At 45.8% G+C, this 19,159-nt stretch overlaps 1 protein-coding gene across 2 annotated transcripts; it reads left to right on the forward strand.

Annotated features, from left to right (window-relative positions):
* Positions 1-1,140: 1,140 nt before the first annotated feature.
* Positions 1,141-13,155, forward strand: LOC101960095 (antileukoproteinase). Of its 2 annotated transcripts, XM_078052079.1 has the most exons (7): positions 1,141-1,227; positions 8,535-8,672; positions 10,360-10,549; positions 10,731-11,162; positions 11,763-11,924; positions 12,232-12,381; positions 12,954-13,155. In XM_078052079.1, exons 4-7 carry the CDS (start codon positions 10,934-10,936, stop codon positions 12,956-12,958), a joined length of 546 nt encoding a protein of 181 aa, XP_077908205.1. In that variant the 5' UTR covers positions 1,141-1,227; positions 8,535-8,672; positions 10,360-10,549; positions 10,731-10,933; the 3' UTR covers positions 12,959-13,155. The 2 variants fall into 2 exon arrangements, with proteins under 2 accessions (XP_077908205.1, XP_005325442.4); XM_005325385.5 differs by lacking the exon at positions 1,141-1,227 and having other exon boundaries at positions 8,498-8,672.
* Positions 13,156-19,159: the final 6,004 nt, after the last annotated feature.

Genomic DNA, 19,159 nt, shown 5'->3' on the forward strand with positions numbered 1-19,159 from the left:
AGTTCGATCCTCAGCACCACATACCAACAAAGATGTTGTGTCCGCCAAGAACTAAAAAATAAATATTAAAAATTCTCTCTCTCTCTATCTCTCTCTCCTCTCCCACTCTCTCTTTAAAAAAAAAAAGAAAAAGAAATTCCATGTGGGTTAATGACATAAATGTTGTATTGGACACAATCACTTTATCTTATCCATTTATTGTTATGTGGTGCTGAGGAGCGAACCCAGCACTTGCACTTGCTAGGTGAGAGCCCCTTAGTGCCCTCCTGGTGACCTCGTCCTTAGTGTCCTTCCCCCCGTCCCACTGGCATAGGCAGCCAACCGGGAGCCTTAGTTTTCTATTTGTAAACCTGGAGGACTGCAGAACCTACCCAATACATTGTTACGAGGTTTAAATGTGATAGATCATGCAAAGCACTTAGCATAGCGCCTGGCACATAGCAGACACTCAGTAATTATGAGCCAGAACTATTAGAGTTATCTAAAGGAAATACTGAAAATCAGACAGCCTGATTCTAAATCTGTGATTTTTTTTAAATGAATGTCATTGACATCAAGCAACAGGAGTTGGGAGCCCCTAATTTGGATTCCTCCAGATTCTGGAGCTCAGGGTCTGCAGCGTCCTGTCCTAGCTTGATAATCCACTTTCCTTTCTCCTCCTGGCCACTCCCATGGGCTCTGGTTCTGTGGACAACTGCCTGACCCCCCAACTCTCATTCTTCTCACACTTTGAAATGGTAAAATGGGCTTTTGGAAAATTCATAAAATAAGAGTGAGGTTTAGTGAATAATCACAAAGCAAACACATGCGCAGCGGCCAAGGAGCCACGTTTACCTTTCCCTCTGTGTCATCAAACCCCAAGCCACTTCCTTATCGTGGGTTCCGCCTCCGTTCTGCTGGCCACGGAGAACACGGATGTCTTCCTCTGGGCAGATATTCAGGCCCTTGAGGGAAGCACAGAACAAACACCCTGGTCTTCAATCTGACACCACCTGAAATCATATCTTGAATGGAGAGGCCTTGGCCCCTTTCCCTGGCAGCTGCTTCAGGATCAGACATTCGTGCCACTGTCCCCACAGCCAGCCCTCCCCAGCCCTGAGCTCTCTAATCCTCTCTTGTTCTGATTTCTTCTCTGAGGGCAGCCACTTTTCTGGTCTCCTGAGAACTGCAGAGAAGATGCCAACCTCGAAAAACAGCAGAACTCCAAGCCAAGGGAGCTTAAGGGACGTAAGTCTCTCTGGATGTGCACTGTAGGTAGCTCTTAGACAACAAGGATGAAAGGACATGCTGGTCCTCCCAGGTTTTCTCTGTATGTGTATGTGTGTGTGTGTGTGTGTGTGTGTGTGTGTGTGTGTGTGTTTAAACACTCTCTAGCTACTTCCACACCTGCATTTAGCCACTCTCTTGGAACTCTGGTCTTGGGGTCCTTCACTCCAGGAAAAGGAAAACTATACAGGGTTGAAAATGAATAGATGACCACTGATGGCCTGTCCCTGGGTTCATTCACCAAGTCACCCGTTGGCTCAGGGCTTACTTCACTCACTCATTCAGTTGTTTTTAATGTGTCAGGCTGTGGGCTAAGCACTAAGGACACAGCAAAGAACCCAGGAGTCACTGTTTGTAAATCATGAGATTTACTACCTACATATATGGAGACCTACTGGTTAGCACACTTATAAAAAACAAAATCGATATGAATTTGCTCCCTCAAGGAGATGGTGGTCTAAGGTGCAGAGAGGCGAAGAGGTGGTAAAGTGAAGCCGTGCTGTCGGTGAAGTCAAGATGGGCCTGGAGAGCAGGAGAGGCCCCTGGCAGTGGAAGGGTGTCTTCAGGCCACACTGGGGGTCTTGAGTCTTGGACACATCAGTTCCGGGTGAGACCCACCCTTCTTCTTCTAGTTCAACCTCTCATTGTATTGATGGGGAAACTGAGGCTGAGGGGGCTGCAGTGTCCCGACCAACACCATAAAATAATATAGTGACAAAAGCTTTAGGATCTGGAAGTATATTATCTTAATGGTCAACTGGACTTAGTGAGATCTTTTGAGCTGGCCGAAGACCAGGGATCTCTCTGCAAGCACCTGGGTGTGTAAAGAGTGCCTAGATCAATTTTGAGTGATTAAATGGATAAGTGTCTTAAGACTAATGGATATAGGAGATGACAGACGTTGGATGGAGGAGATGGAGTAAGAATCTGGGATCCAGATCAAGTTAGGAGGGGTGCAGCCAAGCAGAGCAGGCTCTTGGGATTACTTGGGAGTGACCAGATTCAGAAAATTCTAACCTCACAGAGGGTGATAAATTCACTGTGTGACTTTAGATGGGTCCCTCCCTTTGGGGACTTAATCTTTTCTGAAGTATATTTCAGTGCAGTCTCTGATTTCAGGATGACAATCAATTTATAATTAGGCCAGAGATGGTAGATATCAGGTCCTGTTCTGTCCTCTATGCACATGGATCACTAATCAGACAGGCAATCGTTTCTCATGAGTTCTTCTCAGACAGGGTGCCGGCCATTGCCAATTGCTCAGTGATGGAGAACTCAGACTCTGATTGTGTGCATCAACACAGCTGTCCTTTGGTGGCAGATACCCAGACAACGCCACACTCTGAGGTACACACAAGTACCCTGGAAGAGGCCAGCCAATGCGCAGCTCATGAGTGAGCAGAAATAAGGTCAGAGTGCCTGTGGCCCTTCACTCCCAGGTGGCTCTCTGAGAATACGAGAACCAGGATCCATTCAGGGACACCACTGACTGATTTTATTCTTATTCACAGGAGGAAGAATAACACCAAACAAGACAGTTGTCATCGGGTTCTTATTGTTGATTAGAACTAAGACTTTAAACTTGTTTTTTTTTTTTTAATTTTTAGGGCATAACAATACCTAACAATTGACCGAATCATTGTTCTGCCTAATTTATCCGAAGAGTAACCGAAAAACATGAACATATAAAAAAGAACTAAATAGAAATCCTGGGGAAAAATGATTACTCAAGGTTTTTATATGTATAGTTGTAGATGGACACAATACATCCAAATATTTTATTTTTATCTGGAGCTGAGGATCAAACCCAGTGCTCCGCACCTGCTAGGTAAGTGCTCTGCCACTGAGCCACAACCCCAGCCCCAGATTGCTGAAGTTTTAAAAATTAGATATAGAATAAGTCTAGAATAAAGTCTAGAATATATACAGTTGAAAGAAAAATTAGTGAATTGGAAACTAGTACTGAGGAATTCATGCAGAACACAGCACAGAGAGATGAAGAAAAGAGAAATATGAAAGAAGGCAAAGCAAAGAGAATAGATTAGAAGGGCTAACAAACAGCCCATGGAAGTTTCAGAAAGAGAATGGAGAAAACGGTGGAGAAACAAATAGTAATTAAAGAGGTAAATGATAAATCCTGGACATTTTCCAGAATTAAATTAAGAATGCACTTTCAGATTAAAAGTGTACATTTACAATTAAATAGAACATATAAAAGGCAATAAGACAGGGAAACATTTCTGAATATGTCTGCTAGGTTGCACTTTTACTTGAATTAAATGAACCATGAACCAACTGAACAAGAAACTCAAGCCTCACCAATAATGGCCACTGATTGCTTGTGCCCATCCCCAGGTCCTACCACACCCGTATGAAGTGAGTTCTTGAAAAGTCACACCCCTTCCTCGCTCAACAAAAGAGCATCCTCTGCAATATTTCTCTGAGATGGAGCCAAAGAAGGCAGTTGGTAAGGGAGGGGCTCCCAGAGAGCAGAACTGGATCTTCTAGATTCCTGAACAAGGAAGTTCCTCTACCACCAGGTAGCATATATGTATGTATATATAAATGCTATATATATATAAATATAGCTATGTGCATATATATATTCATTCATTGACGGCATATAATATATTTACTCTGGGCCAGTGACCACACATGTTTCCCTTTTGTAAACAGGAGTTTTTATTACGGTTATTCTGTTCACCCTTTACCCTTTTATATCGGGTACATTTCAATTAAATTTAACTTAAATTGTAAAGACTATAAGGAGCATTATCTGGATTTAACGGAGAGAACTGCTTTCATCCAGATTCCAGAACTGGAGATGAAGGCAGGACCAGAGGAGGAATCTACTGTATTTCTTGGGGAAGGAGATTTGGTGCATTCTGAGGATGGGATGGTTTAGAGCGTGTTCGGATGAGAGTGGACGTAGATTAACTATGCAGTTATGAGGATGAGTCATGTAGGCTGAAGTAGCCACAGAGGGATAAACTGAAAAGGACATTATGGTTCTGACCACAGAGCATCTTTCACCCTTCTGCTAGCTACCTATTATGTATTAAATCCTAATTCACCCCTAGAGAACCACTTTCTTTCCCACTCTGAAAACTGCCTTGTGTTTGGGGGCCTCCCTTAGCGATGGGTCTTGTGACCTTGACTTAAACCAGTCAGTGAACTTCATTTCCCAGATCCCACTAACTGGCTTGAAGATTTCATTCTGCTCCATTCTAGTCGGTTGAGTTACCCAGAACTCCTTACCGAACTTGAATTTGAGGACGGGAGGAGACACTGCAGCCATTTTCCAAACGCTAAGAGAGAGCCCGAGAATGAAGCCAACATGAAGGGGAGTGAGTGGAGAGAATCTTCTGGGAGCCATCATTTGAGACCTTGATCAAATTGCATCTGAATACAACCTCTAGACTCAGGCTGGAGCTGCCTGGGATGGAGAACTGTCTGGATGATGCTCAGGGGGAAAGTCAGAGAACAGTCTGCAGACACCAGAGTCCAGAGTGCTGAGTAGACCCAGGAGAATCGGTGTTCAGGAAACGTCCACTTCCGTGGCCACCCAGTGGAGCCAATTACCTGGGAGACAGAGGGGTTGGAGGACTAACAGTTTGGCCACAAGCCTCCAGGTGAAAGATGGAGGTTTTCACCCAAATTCCATCTTGCCAGAGGTCACAGGTACAAGAGCCTATAAGAGGTTTCTGAGGAGTCTTATTGTAGCCATAGCCAGGTGGACACTGGAGTGGTCAGTAGTTCTTGCGGTAATCAATTCTGGGGAAATGAAGTCAACCTGACCGAGCCAGACCATGACTTCAGGTATTTGTGTGTGTGTGTGGCTTGGTGCTGGGGATTGAACCCGGGGCCTTGTGCCTGCGAGGCAAGCGCTCCACCAACTGAGCTGTGTCCCCAGCCCTTGCAGTAATCGGTTCTCTTGATGTGGCTTGGGTCTCTGTAGGTCACAGGCATCCCTGGTTCCTCAGAACCTAAGGAGGATTACCGACTAGGAGGCTGGAAGACTGGTTTTTCCTTCGATGCTTTTCCTTATTCCTCTTTTCAGCAGAGGCTGATCTTATTGGTTCTTTATTTGGGGCATAAAGGAGTGAGGCAAATAGAGTGGAACCAGACTTTCTTGCACCAGCAGTGAGTTAACCCAATCATTGGCTTTAGGACCAGGACGAAGCGACAGGTAGCTGAATTCCAAAGACTTAGGTGTGAACCTCAGGTGCCTCCGGCTTGCTTACTTCTCAGGGGCTCCATTTCTTCCTCTTTAAACAGTTCTGAATCCAGTGTATTTCTACAGTTATTCTCCAGGAAGGTCGGTTCTCTAAGTTAAGATCCCAGGAGAGTCCTGGACCTCGGCCTCTCCGGGTCATCTGTTCCAATGCTTTGATGTTACAGCTGGAGAACTGAATCCCAGAGAAACGACAGGGCTCACAGAAAATTGGGTGAGCCGGGATTCTGGCCGGAGGCCAGGAGGGGTGCCGCCAAGCATGCGTCCTCTAGAGACTTCTAGGCATTGTCTGGGCCACAGAGATGCCCTGAGAGTGGTGTTCTCCACTGACCCCAGCCTGGACACACCACTATCCAGCTGCAGGGATCAGTCAGGCAAACCTGCACCAGGCCCATCCATCATCCTGCCACCTCCCGACATGCTTCAAAGACGGCTTCTCCAGGATTCATTATATTTTTCCTCATTTGTAAAATGAGACCATAGTGGTGTCTGTCCAGTATTGTGTGAGAATTTAATGTGGCAAAGAGGAACTTGACTGGGACTGGTTGAATACACATTTTCCCAATAAATGTCAGCGATGGTGATTGTAGTTACCAAAGTCATATGGCTTTTAGTGGCTGAAGCTGGGATGACACCCAGGGCTGGCCGATTTCAGACTGTGATGTCTAGGAGACACTCACACCCTACAATCCAGGCAAAGGGAGTCGGATTTGAGTGGTTTGGGGAAAGGTTTTCCCAGGCTGCTTCTGGCTCTGTTCCAGAGTTTAATCATTCAATTTTTCTTTCCTCTTTTCTTCCACTGGTAGGCACGCTAGCAGTTGCTTAATGTCCAACCCTCACTCTTATTTTTTGTCTTACCAGATCCCCCAACTTCCCGGAGGCATACCAAAACCTCTGTTTCATTAACCTTGGGTGGTAGATGCCTTCCCCTCTGGAGATAGACTCTCATTTTTTGAAGAAATGAATGACAGAACCTGCCCCCTCTTGGGTGGGTATCTCAGCAGGAAGGCACCTGAGATCTGCCCTTGTTGCTTACTTCCTCCTGCTGTTTCTTGGCTGAATGGACATTCCACCCTCATCCCTATTCTGCTTTTCCTGGAATCTTGCCCCCTCCCACCCCCGTTCGTATTTGAGTCTCAAAGAACGGTTTGCCTTTCCCAGTTTTATTAGGAATATCATGAGTGGCTGGGGAGAAAGGTCAAATCTTGTAAAATTCAAACTTCTTGAGTGTGGGAACCCTAAGAAGGAAGTAACCGGGCTTCTAAGAGGTGGGGATATCTGGTGCCACGTCTGCCACCCACAAGTCTCCAGTGACCCAAATGTTCTGAGCTGTCCTTGTCATCTCTCTCTGTCTGGCTCAGCAGTATCCCCAGCACCGCCCCACCACTCCTGGATGCTGCTTCTCTGTTCTCTCCTTGGGCCATGACTGAATATTTTGTGTGTTTCGCTCAAGGGGATTGTTGGAGCGAAGTTATAAAGGCGACTGTAAAATTCAGAAAATTGGCGGTGTCTCTGGGGATGGGGTCCGTGACCTGGGAAGATGAAGGGAAAAATGATTTCTTAAGAGTCACAGTTCCCTTGTTGGGACAGATGGAGGCACTGAGGCCCGGAGAAAGGCAGGGGCTGCGTCACTCACGTCACTCACGCAGGGAAGAGCCACAAGAACCCCCTCTCCTGACAGATTCTGAAAGAAGCATTGTTTTGTTTTGGTTTTGTTTTGTTCTTTTAGACTGAGAGATGGTGAATGTTAGGGGAAAGAGCATCTGCTGTCAGGATGGAGGTTTGAAACACATCTCCCTGAACAATTTGGGCTCCTGTCCTGGACCCCACACCTCTGGGGCTCTTGTGCTTTGGAATATCGCCCTCAAAATGCTTTCCCCCAGGGCCTAAGGCCAGCCAGGACCACCAGTGCCATTAGGACAGGGTCCCTCCAAGCTGGCTGAGGCCTGTCCTCTTGGTTTTCCCCCCACCCCTCCACCCGTTGCTGACATCCCTGTCGTCACCCCTTCTGCAGGCTCCTGGGGGGTGTGCAGCTGCTCCTGTCTCCTCCCCAAGGCTTCCTAGCCAGTGGCTCTCAACCAGTAGGTCTTCACAAATGAAATCTTTTTTTCTTTTTAATTCTTCACCTTCTGATTGAACTGTGGGTGGATGAGAGAAGGACTTTTCTTATGCAAATGTGTCGCTCCTCCCACTTCACCCAGGAGCCCCCCTGCCCCGCCCACCCACTTCCAGTGCTTGCTACAGAGGATTTGCAGGGCTCAGGGCAGAGAGAGCATGTGGGGGGCCCCTTGCTCAAATCAAAAAGCAGCAGCAGGAACAACAGAGGTGTTGTTAGAGGTATTAAATTTTTTTTAAAAAAAATGTTCCCCTTCTCCTGCAGTCTCTTTGGACTTATTATGGTGTTTAACAATCCTGTTTAAAAGACAGTGGAATGAGATGGACATCATTATCCTGGGACCACGTATGACTGCACATATGGTGCGACCCTACCTCATGTACAGTAACCAGAGGAAAGTAAAGTTGTGCTGCAGTTGTGTACAGTGAACCAAAATGCATTCTGCTGTCATAGAGACCTAACTTAAATAAATAAATAAGTAAAATTTAAAAAATTCTGTGCAATGTCGCTCCCCCAGCGGCATGTGGACACTCATGGGGAGAGTGCAGACCCTCCAAGGTGCCCGGGGTCTCCGCTGCCACTTGATGTGCACGAGGAGACACCTGTTGCAGGGTTCCTCTCCCGCCCTCACATGGGTGACACGCTAGCAGACCTGAGAGACTAACTGGCAGCCAGGACTCCAAAGCTGAAGGACAGTGCATCCTCCCAAGTAATGAGTGACTGGCCTGAAATAAACAGTGGTGGGCACTGTGGGGGCCAGGAGGCCATAGTCGTCAGGATTCTCCAAAAAAGCAGAACCAGGGTAGGAATGGAGTCAGATTTTGTCAAGCTTTTAATGGGACAGTTCAAGCTGGGTCCAGAGCCAAGGACAAAGCGTGGTTAGAGCCTGACAGCGCCCCGTGTCTCTTGTGTGTACAGGAACCTGACTGTGATAAAGCAATGTCTACTGCACCGACACGCCCAGACATGGTGCCTTCAGACAAAGAAGAAGCGACACTCCCACTTTCAGTCGGTAACTGAACCTCAGAGAGGTCCAGTGATTCTCCTTCGACTCAGGTGAGCCTGACTTTGAGGTTCAGGGTTTTAGCAGCCGTGTGGTGTTGACTCTGTGTGTTGTTTGCTGTAGCTGCAGGGCCTGGTACAGTACCAGGCACGTTGTAAATTGTTAAATGATTTCTGTGGGATGAATGAGTTCATAGGGTTGAGTTGAAGGCCATCGAGAGTGTGTCGTATAGATGCAGTGAATCAATCTCAGCTTCAGAGGTTGTTAGGAGGGGGAGTGTCCACCACCAAACAGGCTTTGAGGACTGGCACCTGAGTCACCTATTTTAGAAAAGCTCAGTTTTGTGTTGTGAAATTAACTCATGATGCAACTTTGGGCTTGTGACTTTTCCTGAGGGATTCTGTCCCTTTGACTGCAAGCTGGGGATTCACAGGAAAAAAATTTCTGTAAAGGACGAGACATCAAATATTTTAGGCTATGAGTAAATATTTTAGGTCTCTGTTGCAAAGATTTCAAGTCTGCCATTGTAGTGGTAAAATAGCTATGGATATTTCATAAATTAATGGACATGTGGCTATGTTCCAATAAAATATTTAGGAAAAACAGGAAGCCCGGGCTGGGGCTGGGGCTCAGTGATAGAGCGCTTGCCTAGCATGTGTGAGGCTCTGGGTTCAATTCTCAGCACCACATATAAAATAAAAGTCCATTGACGAAGAAAAAATATTAAAAACAAAACAGGAAGCCCACTGGATTTGGTTCAGAAACTGTAATTTGCTGCTCCTTGCTCTAGATAAACTATGAAGGATCTCAATATTCTATAATTTGAAGATTATGGCCAATTGGGCCAATAACAGAAATGTCAGGGTTGGTTATCCTCATGGAAGGCATTGCTAATTGATCACAGGGCTCTTTGATGAGAAAGAGTTGGTTTTTATCCATCCACCAATTGCAGATAGAAAACTCTAGTTATAGTGTTCTCTCCTCTCAATCTCTCTCATATATATATATATATATATATATATATATATATATATATTCCTTTAATTTTGAAATTTCCTTTTTCTCTCTTGTAGAAACAAATATTTTTCTAGACATGGTGGCATATGCCTGTAATCCCAGTGGCTCAGGAGGCTGAGACAGGAGGATCATGAGTTCAAATCATGAGTTCAAAGTCATCCTCAGCAAAAGCAAGCTGCTAAGCAACTCAATGAGACCCTGTCTCTAAATAAAATATAAAATAGGGCTGGGGGTGTGGCTCAGTGGTTGAGGGCCCTTAAATTCAATTTCTGGTAACTGCCCCCCATCCCCCCAGCAAAAAAAAAAAATATGAAAACCCAGACACTCTCTGAGCACTGAGGAAAATAGGAGAGACAGAATGGAAGTAGGGGAGTGGAGTGAGAGGACTTGACCTGTCCCCTGGGTGGAGGAAGTGAGTGGATTTTAGTCAGAGCCATTGGGGTTGGATTCTACAGAAAGCAATCACCCTCCTGATAATTAGAGGAAGTCTATGCCGACAGGGTGGCACAGAATGGGTTAGGTATATGGCAGCTTTTTATTTATTTATTTTTGCTGTCACCTGAGATCTGTAGGACTTTGGGGCAAGAAGCATCCCTCTATCACCTCAAATTAACCCCAGCTAAATGTTGATTACAGAGACTGGCACACTGCTTTGTCCTGTTACCTTAGATTCATTTTGACTATTTTCAGTGATGAAGGACACGCCTAATTTATTCTTTCCAGAGTTCTTCCCCAGTTTTCATCTCTTTGTCTCTGAAGAGGACCATCTTGTTAGAATCATCCCATCTCAACAGGTGGGAAAACTGAACTCCAGAGAAATTTGCTGGGGGCAGGGATTTCTCGGTGCTCGTTTCCCGTATTTAGTGAGTGGCTTCCACGTTCCCGTCCTGGAACAGACTCTGCGGATGTAACGGTACAGATAATTTGGGAAAGAAATATCTGTTGGTTGGGTGATGCGTCATGTGCATTTTTTGAGAAAGAAATCTCATTAAGCAATCAGTAGGGTGCTTTCACAATCTGAGAGAGTCCAGAAATGTCAGAACGAGGGGTGTATTGCACCAGCCTCAGCTGAGCGTCCACGTCTCCTGTTTCAGCTCCAGGTCCAGGGAGCGCAGCCGACCTCTCCGCCCTCTTCCATGTGCAAGACTAAAGGGCTGCTTCCTCACGATGCTCAGGCTCAGACAGACGTCCCCAACGGCCTCCTTATCAGTCTGGTGGCAACCTCTTCTCTGATGGTTACTCTCTTGGTCTCAGAGTCCCGTCTGAAACAGGAAAGGGCTGCCATCTCCCTGGTCTCATGATTTTTGGTCTCTGGCTGAGCTTCCTGCCGGGAGCAGCAGCAGCTGGGAGGAGCCAAAACCTTCTGCTGGGGGCCACACCCACTGGCAAAGGTATAAACAGTGAGCTTTGGCGCTGGCTGTCAGAGCCACCTGCCTGCACCATGAAGTCCAGCAGCCTCTTGCCACTCGTGGTGCTTCTTGCCCTGGGAACTCTGGCTCCTTTGGCTGTGGAAGGTTCTGGAAATGGTGAGTTGGAGTTACTCTGGCCCCATCTTGCCTGAAGCCTCAGAGGTGGGGGCTCCTGATGAGTGGGAATGTCCCCTCTCTAGCCTCTGATCTCTCAACTTCTGAAGACCTCGCTGAGGGTGGGTCACACATCTGTCTGGGCTCCAAGGTCTCGTGTGACTCCCAGCGTGTGGAAATGCTCTGTGCACCCAGCCGTCGGTCGCCCAGGTCTTCCTCCTCTGCTTCTCTCTCTCCCTGCTCTCCACCACCTTCTCCTGTGCTCTAACACCATGGCCATCCAATCCCAAGAACCCAGCTCCCTGGTGCTCCTGCCTCTCTCTGCTCCTGCTCTTCAGTCTCATCATCGCTCCTGCTGCTTCCATCCAGCTTTGTCTCTATCTCTTGATCTCCATCATCCTTTGTCTTCTTGGGTCGGTGACTTCCTCTGCTTGTGAACCCGATTTGCTCAAACCTGTCGCTGTTTCTGGAGGGCATTTCCCTTTGGACTTGTGGACAGCCACTGAGGTGAGTGTCTCTCCTCCTGGGAAGTGGTGCTTTGCCGGAGACTCTTGATGGCTACGGGAGCACCCAGCCTCTCCTGACCTTTGACTTTCTCTTTAGAATCTCTGAAAGCCGGAGCCTGCCCTGCTAGACCACAAGTCCGGTGCTTGCGATATGAGGAGCCCGCGTGCCAGACTGACTGGCAGTGTCCGGGGAAGCAGAGATGTTGCCCTGATTATTGTGGCATCAAATGCTTAGATCCTGTTGCCATCCCCAGACCAGGTAAGCTGGTAGAGGAGGGAGCTTGGAGACCCAGTGCCTAGGGGCCCAGCTTGGAGGAAGGGTTCCTGCCAGGCCTCCTTCTTTGTCAGTCACACTGCTCCACACAGGAAGTTAGCCCATCCATCAACACTGGACAGCTGGTCACCTGCACCAAGGCCGGGCAGGATGGGAGGGGAGCCAGCTGCTACTCCAGGGGATGCCTTAGTGGGAAGGAGGCTCGATGGGGCTCGGGAGGAGCAGACGTTGGGTCGAGAAGAAGGACCGGGTGTCCAAGGTACAGACTGACATGTGGCTCTGCCCTCACCAGTGGAGAGGAAGCCTGGGAAGTGCCCAGTGGTCAAGGCTCAGTGTATGATGCTTAACCCCCCCAACCGCTGTGAGACGGACAGCCAGTGTGACAGGGACTTCAAGTGCTGCCTCGGCATGTGCGGGAAGCTCTGCCTTCCCCCCGTGAGAGGTAAGGAGGGGGCTGGGGCTGGTCCTCTCCCTCCCTGCAGCCTCCCAGCTTCCACCCTCTGGGGGTTCAGCCCTGTGGGCCGGGAGTCTCGCACCCCAAGCACAGCCTCTGTGGGACTCCCTCATCCCTCAAGGGCACTGTTCCCTGGGTCCCGGGGCAAGGATTTCCAAGGACCACCTGTGGATTTGATTCTATTCCAGCCTGGGGTGAGAGCTCTGGGCAAATCACTTTCTGAGCTTCAGTCTCCTTATTTGAAAAAGCGAGCATTATGGAGGTGACAGTGTTTGGTAAAGCACCCTCCGCACTAAGTATTCATTATTCAGGTTGTTTACATCACCGTGTCCAGGGTCCAGGCCCGAAGGATCCGTGGGGTTTGAGGATGATCGAGTTCCAACTCTGAGTTTGAGTTTTTCAGTGAAATGAATCCTGAGTTCAGTCTCCTGACGCTCAAACTCTTTCAACTCCACTGCCTTGCTGTTTTCTTTTATTTCAGGGACCTCGATACAGGAAACAATGTGGCAATGATTTGTCTTGTTCCTGCACTGAAGGTCTTATCTGCTTTTCTCTTACAGCTTGATTCCTGCGTTGGAGGTGCCTCTGGGTTCCTAGTCTGTGTGGTGTGGGGACTCCCTTTCTGCTGCCAGGTGGGATTCTGTGGTGAGGACTTGGCTCCTGCACCCGTATCTCCTTTTGGCAAGCACTTAGTACCCAGGGGGCTTTCAGGAGATATGTTAATGAGTGAATAAGTAAATAAACTTATTTCTCTGTGTACAACTTGCTTCTGTGATTCACTGAGGTTGGGTGGGAGTGAGGGACCCTGCTGGTTTCCTGCTGGAGATGTGGAGAGGAAGGAGGAGGCTCGAGGTTCCGGGAGCCCATCATGACGCTGGGAGTTTCTATCATGGATCTCCCGGCGCGGGCCCTGTGGTGTCTGGAGAAATTACTTTAGCTCCTGAATGTCATTTTTTCAAACAAAGTGCCAACAAAAAAATCACTTTATCAGTGTTGAGAGCGTTGAAAGGTACATCCTGGGAATCCTCTGCACATCATGGCCTCACGTTGCTGCTGGAATGAGTTTGAATTTCTCACTTCTCTTTCCCAAGACATCATTTCTTCTGTGTTCACATAAAAATACTGCCATGATGCCTGGCAAGGTGGCGCACACCTGTAATCCCAGCGGCTCGGGGGGGCTGAGGCAGGAGGATCGCGAGTCCAAAGCCAGCCTCAGCAACAGTGAGGTGTTAAGCAATTCAGTGAGACCCTGTCTCTAAATAAAATTCAAAATAGGGCTGGGGATGTGGCTGAGTGGCAGAGTGCCCCTGAGTTTCATCTCTGGTACTCCTTCCCACCCCCCAAAAAGAATGTTGCCATGGTGATCATGCTGGTGAGTGACTGGTGGTCAGTACCATCGGAATGGGAATGAGCAGACCAGGCTTCTAGAGCCAGGGAGCAGGCAGAGGTGTGCTCCACGTCGCTCTGTGCTCTTTGGACTGTGGTAGACTTGGGTCTCGAAGCCAGCTGGTGTCCTCGACAAGTCAGTGCTCCAGTTCCCAGGTTGGGGATTTTTAAAAATTCTTGTGAGCAGTGAAGGACATGAGAATTTAATCTGGGATTGGAAAAAAAAAAATGTTAGACTTGTTTCCCAGAGTGTTAGGTAAGGGGTGAGGCAAGTAGGGGGAAAATGTTGATTTAAAATAACAATGAATTTCACCTTTATGTATATCCACAAAGGACTTTAAAAAAAAACCCATAAAAAACAGAAGGAAGACCCAGAAAAGAACCCATAAAAAACAGAAGGAAGAACAGAGGACCCAGAGGAGAAAACAGGGGGAGGGAGGAGGCGAGGGAAAGGGAAGTACTGGGTTCTGAAGTGGATCAGATTATATCCCATGCTTGTTTGATCATATCAGAATGAACACCAATATCATGTGCAACTATAGTGCACTAATTTTTTAAAAAAGTGATGCCATTCACCTAGAGGGAGGGGATGGGGTGAGGAAGACGGCAGAGCCAGGCAGAAGGAGACCGGTAGCTGGAGCCAGCAGCTCAGGCTCCAGGGAGGGAGAGGAAGGGGAAGGCACTGGGGAGTGAGATGGGTCAAATCTTTTGTGCAAGTACGGACAAGGCACAGTGAACCCCACTGCTAAGTACAGCTAGAATGCACCAGGAAAAGGAGGCTTTTCATAATAAAAGCCCTAAAAAAAACAAACAAAAAAAACAAAAACCAAAAAAAACCAAGTCAAACAGCAAGGTTCATACTGAAAGCAGAAAGTGGGCCGGGTTACGCTTTCAATCAGGTCTCCAAGGGCAGCGACTGGGTGTGTTAAACTGGCTGACTCAGCCAAGAGGCAAAGAGAGAGAAAACCCTTTTCCATGTTCTCTGGGTGAGGAAGCCACCCTCCACGTGGGCCCGCGGGATCCTCACACTTACTTCACACGCTCGTGTCGTCCCGCCCACAGTTTTCTATGGTGAAATATTGCACAGACGACAGTTTATCTTTATGAGACGAGGTGATAAAACCGCAGCTTCCGTTTGGGGAGCAGCTCTTTCTCCTTGACCGTTTGCTCTGGGGGACTGTAGTTGTCATGTCATGAAGACAGGCCATCTGGGGAGTGGCCCACAGGGTGAGGGATGACGGTTTTGGTCAACAGCCTATGAGGGTCCAGGGCCACCAGCAGACACACGATTGAACTTGGAAGTAGATTCTTCAGACCCATTCTAGGTTTGAGATGACCACAGGCCAGCGGACAGCTGGACTTGACCTCAGCCAGGACCACCAAGTGAAGACTCCATCTCCTGGAGTCCTGACTCTCAAGCTGTGACGTAGGTTTATGGTTTTAAGATGCTAAGTTTTGGGGCAATTTGTTATGCCGCAATAGCAGTACACCAAAGATTGTATTCTACAACCAAATACAGCCAGAGAAAAAAGATAATTATGCACCCATGTCTTCTGTGAACACAGCAATGATCCCCAATAAAATATTCAAAATTAGAATTCATCAGAGTTTTAAAGTTCAATGTGAGGGGCTGGGGATGTGGCTCAAGCGACAGCGCACTCGCCTGGCATGCGTGCAGCCCGGGTTCCATCCTCAGCACCACATACAAATAAAGATGTTTTGTCCGCCGAAAACTAAAAACAATAAATATTTTAAAATTCTCTCTAAATAAATAAATAAATAAAATTTAAAAAAAGTTCAATGTGAGTGTGAATTCCTAAAATTAAGAATACAAATGAATACATATACACAATGAAACTCTATAGCAAAACCTACAATGAGCTGAATTTTCAGAGGAATCGTGATTGAGGTCAGAAACAGTAAGGATCACTGTTCTCTCCCAGCGATGTCTGAGACAGTAAAAACTACACAATAAGACAAAGCAAGAAGGTATGTAGCGTGGGGGAGGATGGTGCAAAACAGACGTTATTTGCAGACTTTGTTGTTTCTGTATGGTATTTTTTTTAACACTCAATAATTTTGATAAGTAAGATTCATCAACGATGTTACACATAAGTTCTGTACAATATTTTACAGCATTTTTACACATCACCAGTGAGAAATCATAGAAAAAGTCGTCAACAATCAAAGAAACAAGTCCTACAAACTAGGAATCAATCTAAAAATTATGCCAGACCTTCATGGATTGATAAAAAATGTATTAAAGGCCTACAATAAGAACTAAATAAATGGAAAAATAACTTTTATGCTTGGGAAGGTGCTGCTATATGGCAAAGTTGGTAGTCTTTTTTTTTTAAAATCACTTACAAATTCAATGTGATTGCAGTGAAAACCCCAGTACGGTTTTTGATAAGAACTTGACAAAGGGATCCTGTAAAGTGCTAGTATGAAAGTTTGAGAGGAGCCAATGAAATCTGAGGGTGCGGTTACTAGAGGTTGAACCCAGGGGCACTGTACCACTGAGCAACAGCCCAATCCATTTTTATTTTTTGTTTTGAGAGAACATCTTGTAAAGTTCCAGAGGGTCTCACTAAATTGCTGAAGCTGGTCTCAGACTTGCCATCTTCCTGCCTGTGCCTCCCACATTGATGGGATTACAGGTGTGTGTCACTGTGCCAGGCGCCAATACAATTTTTCAAAAGTGTAAAAACAACTGGGCACCATGGTGCATGCTGGTAATCCCAGCTATTGGGGATGCTGAGGCAGGAGGATAAAAAGTTAAAAGCCAGCCTCAGCAATTTAGCAAGACCCTGTCTCAAGATAAAAAATAAAAAGGACTCTGGTACACTCCCCCCCTCAAAAAAAATGTATAAAAATGAAGGCTAGCCAAACCAGGTATCAAAACATGCTAATGTTATGATAATTAATGTAGTGTGGTATTGGTATAGATATAAACAGTCTAGTCAAAGAGAACAGGATATCTAAAAGGAAATATGCATTTATGGAAATTCATTACATAAAAGGGAGAATTTTTACAACTGGGCAGGGCAAAGCTCAAACTAGTAAAGAAAGCAATTTGCTTTTTTAAAATTCAGACTAACAACTTTTATTGTGCTTATCAGTAATCTTTAAAGATCGTTTCATTTGTCTTTTCTCAGCCTCTAAGTTCTATTTTAAGTTGACAAGTTGTAATTGCACATACTCATGAAGTACAATGTGATGCTTTGACGTATGAACCTGATGCGTAATGGTTAAATCCAGGTAACACTGCCATTACCTCACAAACTGATATTTTTGTGTGTGTGATGTAAACATTTGGAAATTTCCCAGCAGTCCTGAGCTCTGTAACATGTTGCTATTAACGGTGGTCTATATATAGTCTGTGCCTGCTGTATCAGTGGATCTCTAAAACTTGTACTTCACTGGACCTTTGCACCCTCTGACCAGCATATCCCCACCCCTGCCCCAGCCCCTGGTGTCCAGCATTGTGCTCTATTTCATGGAGTTCATCTGCTTCCGATTCCACCTAGAAGTGAGATCACTTGGCATTTGTCATTCTGAGGCCAGCCTATTTCACTTAGAAATAATGTCCTCCAGGTGCATTTATATTGTTGCAAATACCAGAATTTTCTTCTTTTTAAAGGCCAAATAGTATTCCACTGACGTTATATACCACATTTTCTTTATCCTCCCTTAGCTTGGTGGACACTGGGTTTGATTCTGTATGTTGGCTGCAATAACTACGGGGCCACAGATGTCTCTTTGACACATTGATTTCATGTCTGTTGGATGTATACCCAGAACTGGGATTGCTGGGTGTTATGGTAGTTCTACTTTGAAGTGTGTGTCTCTACAGTTTTTCCATAATGGCTATACTAATTGATATTTTCACTAACAATGTATCCAAGGATTCTCTTTTCTCTGTTCTCACTAACATTTAATTTGCTATCCTTTTAATAATAGCCATTGTAATGGATATGAGGTGACATTTTGTTTTTGTTTTTGTTTTTTTGAGTTTTCCTGATGATCAATGCCATTGAACATTTTTTTGTTTCACATACCTGTTGGCCATTCAAGTTTTCTTCTGAGAAATGTCTATTCAGGGCCAGGCGCGGTGGCGTACACCTATAATCCCAGTGGCTCAGGAGGCTGAGGTAGGAGGATCCTGAGTTCAAAGCCAGCCTCAGCAATTTAGCAAGGCACTAAGCAGCTCAGGGAGACCGTGTCTCTAATAAAATATAAAATAGGGCTGGGGATGGGGCTCAGTGCTCGAGTGCCCCTGAGTTATCCCCATTACCCCAAAATAAGAAATGTCTACCCAGGTTCTTTGTCCATCGTAAAAATCGGTTGCTTTCTTGCTATTGAGCTGTTTTGAGTCACTCGTGTGTGTTGGAGACAAACCTCTTATTGAATCTGTGTTTTAAAAGTATTTCCTCCATCTACGGACAGACCTTTCACTCCTCTGTCATCTTTGCCGGGCAGAAACTTTTTGGTTTGGTGTCACCCCACTTGCCTATTTTCCCTTTAGTTGTCTGTGATTTGGGGTCAAATTCAAAAACATATTGTCCAGAAAAAATGTCGGGGAGCTTTCCCGCGGTTTTCCTCTTACAGTCTTACATCCGTCTTCACCCATTTAGAGTTGACTTTTGTAGGTGGCGTGAGGCAGGGGACCAGTCTTGTCCTTTTCCACGTGGATATCATCTTCCCAGCACCATTCACTGAAGAGACAGCCCCTTTCCTGTTGCATGTTGTTGAAACCTTTTTGGAAAATCCATTGACCATGAACGTGTGGGCGCTGTCTCCAGGGTTCTTTAGATTCTTCACTTTTTTATGCCAGCACCATGCTATTTAGATTGTGGCCACTTTTTTCAAAGAATGTAAAAAATGATATTGAATTTTGATAGGGCTGGCATTGAATCTGTAGCCTGTTTGGGTTGTACACTCATTTCAGTAACATTAATTACTCCAATTCAGAAGCATGGAATATTTTTCATCTTTCCAGTATTTGAGTCTCCTTCCATTTCTTTCATTTTATAGGTTTGTGTGTGTGTGTGTGTGTGTGTGTGTGTGTGTGTGTGTACACAAATCTTTCACTTCTTTGGTTAAATTTATTTCTATTTTTTAATCTATTTTAAATGGGATTGTTTTCTTGATTTCTTTTTCAAATATTATTTAGAAATAATATTGATTTTGAATTCTGCCACTTTAATAAATTTATTATTTCTAATAGTTTTTTGTTGAAAGATTTACTGGATCTTGGGCTGGGGTTGTGACTCATTGGTAAAGCACTTGCCTGGCATGTGTGAGGCACTGGTTTCAATTCTCAGCACCACATATAAAATAAATGAATAAAATAAAGGTCCACCAACAGCTAAATATA

Source organism: Ictidomys tridecemlineatus, chromosome 5 (assembly GCF_052094955.1).
Source record: "Ictidomys tridecemlineatus isolate mIctTri1 chromosome 5, mIctTri1.hap1, whole genome shotgun sequence".
Classification (NCBI taxonomy): Eukaryota; Metazoa; Chordata; class Mammalia; order Rodentia; family Sciuridae; genus Ictidomys; species Ictidomys tridecemlineatus.